This window comes from Lactuca virosa, chromosome 4, assembly GCF_052849685.1.
Source record: "Lactuca virosa cultivar CGN04683 chromosome 4, Lactuca_virosa_CGN04683_v6, whole genome shotgun sequence".
Taxonomy (NCBI): Eukaryota; Viridiplantae; Streptophyta; class Magnoliopsida; order Asterales; family Asteraceae; genus Lactuca; species Lactuca virosa.
The window spans coordinates 294,131,383-294,137,700 of NC_136429.1; the positions used below are offsets into that span (position 1 = coordinate 294,131,383).

The following is a 6,318-nucleotide window of genomic DNA, read 5'->3' on the forward strand; positions in this document are numbered from 1 at the left end:
ATGAGCTATCGGAGTTTGAATAAATAAGATCGGCATGTAAAAGTTTAACCACCTCCTTTTTCACTATTTCTTGCATATTTGGGTTAAGTCTTCTTTGGCGTTAAACTATGGGTTTAGCCCCTTCTTCTAAGTTGATTTTATGGGAACAATAAGCTGGACTAATCCCTTTGATGTCAGTTATCTTCCATGCTATGGCACATTGTCTTTTCCTTAGTACTTCCACGAGGCTCTCTTTTTCATGTTTAGCTAGATCGGAAGCTATAATTACTGGTTTTTATTGCCCTTCTTCCAAGAATGCATACTCCAGGTGCTCGGGTAAGGCTTTAAGCTCAACTTTTGTTTTTTCGTCAGTCACCATGACGTGGGCCTCTTTCCATGTCGTGGTTTTGCAACTTTTAATGTTAGATCGTGGAAAATTGTTGACCACGACGTGTTTCTATCACCACGTCTTGTTGCCTCTTCTACCTCTTTCATTACTTCATTGTACTCACTTTCTTCCAATAGCTTCTCCAATTCTTGTAGATCTAGTTCGCCATCAAAATCACCCTCTTCAAGCAGCATAAATCCCTCGGTTTCTTTTTCTTTCCACCCTCCTAGCTCTTTTTCAAATAGTTCATCAAGCACATCGACGGAAAAAGTCGTATCGTCACTTATTCTTGAATGTTGGATTGCCCGGTTAACCCCAAAATTGACCGCTTCTTCTCCTACTCGGAGAGTGATTTTGGGCTCTCTAATGTCAACTAAGGCTCGGGCGGTGCTCAAGAAGGGCCTTCCAAGGATGATTGGGACTTGTTCATCTTCTTCCATATCTAATACGATGAAATTCGCGGGAAAAACAAACTTGTCAACTTTTACTAGCAAGTCTTCACATATACCCCTTCGGAAGGTCATGGTAGTGTTGGCTAAATGTATGACCATGCGGACCGGTCTTGGTTTGGGGAGATCAAGCTTCTTGAAAAACGAATAGGGCATCAAATTAACACTAGCTCCCGAGTTGGCTAGAGCATGACTAGTTGCTAGATTCCCGAATTCGCATGGTAAGGTTATGCTCCATGGATCCCCTGTCTTCTTTGGTAACATGTTTAGCATTACAGCGGAACAAGTTTCATTCAATGCTATTTTTGATAATCCCTCCATTTTCTTGCAGTTTGTTAAAAGGTCCTTGAGAAACTTGGCATATTTTGGCATTTCGGCTAAGGCCTCAAGGAATGGAATATTTATTTCAAGAGACTTTATGTGATCTAAGAACCTCCGAAAATCTTCAGCATGCTTCTCTTGAATTGCTCTACTTGGGAATGGCAATGGTGGGCGGTATGCATTTACGGGTTCATCAATTTTCTTTTCAGGCTCTTGCCGTGCTGTGGTATTTGTACCACGTCGTGGTGACTGTGCAAGACCTTGTCGTTGACTTTCTTCTTGAACTTCCTTCTCCACGTCCAGGTTGTTTCCATCTATGGGCGTTAAATGAGTGATAATTTTCCCACTTCTAGTGGTAATGGCTTGGATTTGAGCTCCTCTCGGGTTTTGTTCACTGTTTCTTGGAAGTCCTCCCGTAGGCCGATCGCTAAATTGCTTAGCTAGTTGCCCAAGTTCTTTTTTAATGTTGAGGATCGAAGCTTGCTGATTTCTGAATAATGCTTGATGGTCTTTCATCATCTCTTGTTGTTACTTCATCATTACTTGTTGTTTTCTAATTGCTGCTTGTTCTTCTCTAATTGCTGCTTCTGTTCCCTCGTGTCTTTTCTCGGATGCAGCTGCAAAACGGGTGAGCATCGTCTCGAAATCAGATTTCTTCTTAGTTATTGGTTCCTCTCTTTGGTAAAATCCCCTTCCTTTCTGTTCATATTTTTCCTCCTTGGACTTTTTGTACTCATCATAAGGTAACCACTTTTTCTTGGGCTTCCTCTAGTCTTCATCAAATTGATCACCACTCGAGTAAAAAGCTTGAACCTTTCAGTTCCCATTCTCATCAAGATCACAATCTCTAGTCAAACATGGCCTGTTATAGTTTTGTCACCCAACCCGAATAGCATGGATTGTTTGATCCATCTTCGTCATCCTCCTATCTATGTTTTGCAACATCGCCAAAACTACCGACATATCTTCCAAAGCAGCATTAGCCAATCCCCTTGTTACATCATTCCTAGGATTATGATACTCTCTAGAGTGTTTGGAGAATTCTTCAATGAGCTCCTTCATTTCTGCCGGATTTTTCTTTGTTAAAGGGCCTTTAGAGTCAAGGAATTGTCTAGTGGTGACGTTTACCCCATCATAAAAGATCGACACTTCTTGTTGAACATTGAGGTCGTTTTGGGGACAATTTTGAAGCAATCCTTTGTAGCTCTCCCATGCTTCATATAGTGACTCTCCCACTTGTTGTTCAAAATTTGCAATAGCCTTTTTGAGTTTCTCCACCTTCGATGGTGGGCAAAATTGTTCCAAAAACGATTCAAGCATCCTTTCCCACGTCGTTATCGCGCCCGGTGGTAGTGCCTTCAACCAATCCTTGGCTGCTCCCTTGAAAGTGACAGGGAGCATCCTCAACAACACCGTTTCCCGTGGAACATTTGGAATGTTAAAGTAGTCGGCGATGTCGTTGACTTAATTCGTGATCTTTTCCGGTGAATGGAATCTCCTTTAGTGCAGAAAGGATATGCCCTTTGAGTTCAAAAGTGGCAGTGGCAGGAATGGTGGGTTGCACGAGCCCCGGTCCGGTGTCATCACGAATTCGCTTTTTGTATGCCTTCATCGAGAGGTCGGCAATGTTCGCCATGGTGTTGTGGGGTTCGCTGTTTAGCTCGCTTTCTGTTTCAGATTCGGTTTCGCTTCCTTCCTTTTCTGTTTTGTACTCGGTGCCCTCCTTCGTTGGATTGCTCTTTGTATCTTCGTCCTTCATTGTTTTGCTGGATTCTCCCACTTTTCCCTTCTTCTTGCCAAAAACCGATTTGAGATTCTTAAAAGGTGACTTCTATGGCGTAGCGGATTCTCCTATGGTTTTGTCTTTGTTTTTGCGAAAAGCGGATTCCGGGTCTTCAAGTTGTGGAATCAAAGATGAATTTGATCCACGGGTCATATACGAACTACAAACAAACAAAGGAAACACGTAAAAAGAACAAAAACGAAAAACAAAGTTCTACTGTTACGATGCCACGACGTGGTGAAAGTTACCACGACGTGGTGAGTCAAAAAAGAATAAAAACCTAAATAAAAGTAAAAGTAACTAAACAGTAAATAATCCTAATAAAATAGCAGATTTAAAGTAACTAAAACTGAACCGTTCCCCGACAACGGCGCCAAAAACTTGATGTGTATTTAATGTGTATATATATTTATTCAAGTTTCAATTTTATAAAACTAATGTTTGTTTCACTAGAATATTAAACACACTAGGCAGTGTACCTAATCGTGTAATAATATAGTTATGGTAAGAACAAGTGTCGAACACAAAGAACGGTGTTTTTAGCTAATTTTTATCTACTGCTAATTAATTACTAATAAAATTATAAAGGGTTTTTCTCTAGTTTTGCAAGACTAGAAACTTAATTTACCAAACTAACTAACTATCAACTAATTAAGCTAGCACTAAAACTAAGCAAACAAGCAAAAATGACTTAACCAAGGTAAATAAGGGACTTTCGTTTAGCTTCAGATTTAATTGTTATTATGCTTGATTTATTGAAGTGCAATGAATTTTAGTTTCTTTGGTTACCGATTCCTAATATGACCAAATTAGTGTTCACTAGTTTGATCATTTAGCAAACTATCTTATTTATTCAGTGATCAGGCGGACAAACTAACAAGTTTACTAGTGTTCTGTTCGAGTTAATTACACTTATAATAGATTGATCAATTTAGTTTATTGATTAAATTCAATATATGATTTGTCGTCAGATATTAGCTCCTATACCTTTTTACCCAATTTTCTACTTAACCCTAGGTTTTGTTCAAATCTCTAGTCCTACAATTTTGCAATTCACAAGATCATAAGATTAAAATTTAACTAAGAAAGATAGTCATACTAACTTAATCATATTCAACAATAAGTAGAGAAAATATTTATCAAAAGTCGTGAGGTTCTTTAATAAGCAAAATCAACAAATTACCAAATAGCTAAATCCAATCCATAAATTCAACCACAAATAATCAATACATCCTAAACTAAACGAAAGTCATGAGAAATTAGCTCATGATTTCAGCAAACAAGAACATAAAATCGAAATTCAAAGTAATTGACATGGAAAAATCTAATGAAAAAATCGAAGTGTAGAGATTTGTTGCCTTAATGCTCCTACTTCCAATGGTATGATCGAATTCCTTGCTTCCATGCCTTAGAACATGTGCTTTGCCTTCAAAAGTGATGATTACTTCCAGAGCCAAAAGTTCCAATTCGGAGGAGAATGTGATATATTTATATTTTTCCTGAATTCAGAGCACCACGACGTGGTAAGGCCACCACGCCGTGGTCTTCGTGTTTATCCCGTGGTCAACAAGTCTTCAAAGCAAATAGGGATTCTTCAAGTCACCATACCGTGGGAAGTCCACCACGACGTGTAGGGTATATTTTTCTTCATTTTAAAGCTTTGATTCAAACTCCCAACTTCCAGCATCCAGCTTACAGCTTCCAGCTTCCTTTTTGCTCCAAGCATGTCTTTTATCTCTACAACATAATTCATAATAAATTAAGTACCTTTTGTTCCATAAAGGGCATAAAAGTATTTAAGAATACTAATATATGATATATATATATATATATATATATATATATATATATATATATATATATATATATATATGAACATATCACAAGGTATCATACTGATCCCAAAGTATCTCATCTGAAAGCAGTTAATCATATTTTTAGATATCTTAAAGGGAGACAAGCCTTATGACTTTGGTGCCCATCAGGAAACGACTTCAATTTTTAGGCTTTCACAGATGCAAACCATATAGGATGTAGATTGGACAGAAAAAGTACATCCGAAGGATGTCAATTCCTCAGCGGAATATTAGTCATTTAGTGATCATCCATAAAAGAGAATCGTGGTTCATTGTCCACCTCAGAAGATGAATATTTCATAGTAGCGAGTTGCTATTCATAAGTATTATGGATGAAAACTTCATGTATGTATTACTGCTAGAAAATGCTTCACATGCCAAATTATTTTGATTATGAAAGTATAATTGCAATATCGTACAATCCAATACAACACTCCAAACGAGGCCCATTGAGCTAAGATATCACTTCATCCAAGATCATATTCTCAAAGTTAACATTAAATTAAGTTTTTTCCATCACATGTATACATAGCCAAAGTTTTACTAAAACTTTTGATTCTACAAACTTAATGAATTTTTAGAAATGTTATAAATGATGAATCCGGACTGGTAGTTCTTCTTGAATAGATAAATTCGGTGACGAATTTTAAAAGACATCATAACTAACAAATATATGGACTTCAGTTGTCTTGGTTAATTGAGCAAAACACTAATGTTTTATCATGAATCAGATGAATCTTGGTTCACCGCAGGTGATTATCGAAACATTTAGATTACATATATTTGTCTAAGTTTTTAAGTTATTATTATTATTTTTTATTATTTTATTATTTAGGTTTAACTATTCAACGCATATTTTATATATTATACAATGGTAGATTTCTAGTCACTAAAATTTAATTATGATTTTTGTACACTCGGCGTCAATTTGATATTGTTATATCTAACCTTTCATATAAGTGTTCACCGCAGTTAGAAACCAATCACCACAGTTACAGTCTCTTACCACAGTTCATCCTTCCAAACACCAGAATTATTTTCTTGTGTGGCAGTATATATAGTTTGCAAATGATGTGCTATGTAATGAACCATGATCAAATCATTGGGGTTTTAAAAAGAATATTTTTATTATGATTCATTAAATATTTTATGATTTTGTTATTTTCAAGTACTATCATGGACACTTGTTGTGTCCACATCTTTTTAGTAAAATAAAAGACTTGTCAGATTATCACATTTTCAACAACTTTTCTCTTATCCAACCAGGTGCATATCAACCGTCAGACTATCACATCCCATTAACCCATGTTTCTAGCCAAAATGATCTATTTCATTGTTTGCTCCTAATACATGCATTTAATGCCTATCAAGTCTAATTCACTTTTACCCAAAAAAATACTTTAATTGACTGATCTTCAAAAATTAAATTGTTTTGGAATCATTTTCAAATCTGAAGCTATACAAGTTAATATTTCTCTCCAAGAAAAGCTTTATGCTTTTCTAAATCTCCCACGAACTTCGTCTTCCTCCTTAAATCTACGA

At 36.5% G+C, this 6,318-nt stretch overlaps 1 protein-coding gene and 1 non-coding gene across 2 annotated transcripts; one reads left to right on the forward strand and one right to left on the reverse strand.

Annotated features, from left to right (window-relative positions):
• Positions 1-351: 351 nt before the first annotated feature.
• On the reverse strand, positions 352-1,656 carry LOC145105989 (uncharacterized). The gene has a single exon (XM_079043046.1). It carries the CDS (start codon positions 1,654-1,656, stop codon positions 352-354), a length of 1,305 nt encoding a protein of 434 aa, XP_078899172.1.
• A 646-nt stretch (positions 1,657-2,302) lies between these two features.
• On the forward strand, positions 2,303-2,409 carry LOC145110258 (small nucleolar RNA R71). The gene has a single exon (XR_013709642.1). It is a non-coding gene; the product is annotated as a small nucleolar RNA R71 (small nucleolar RNA).
• The last annotated feature ends 3,909 nt before the right edge of the window (positions 2,410-6,318 follow it).

What these genes read in the sequence shown, in the direction of transcription:
- LOC145105989 (XM_079043046.1), bottom strand. Translation starts at nt 1,656, where the DNA reads ATGATGAAAGACCATCAAGCATTATTCAGAAATCAGCAAGCTTCGATC.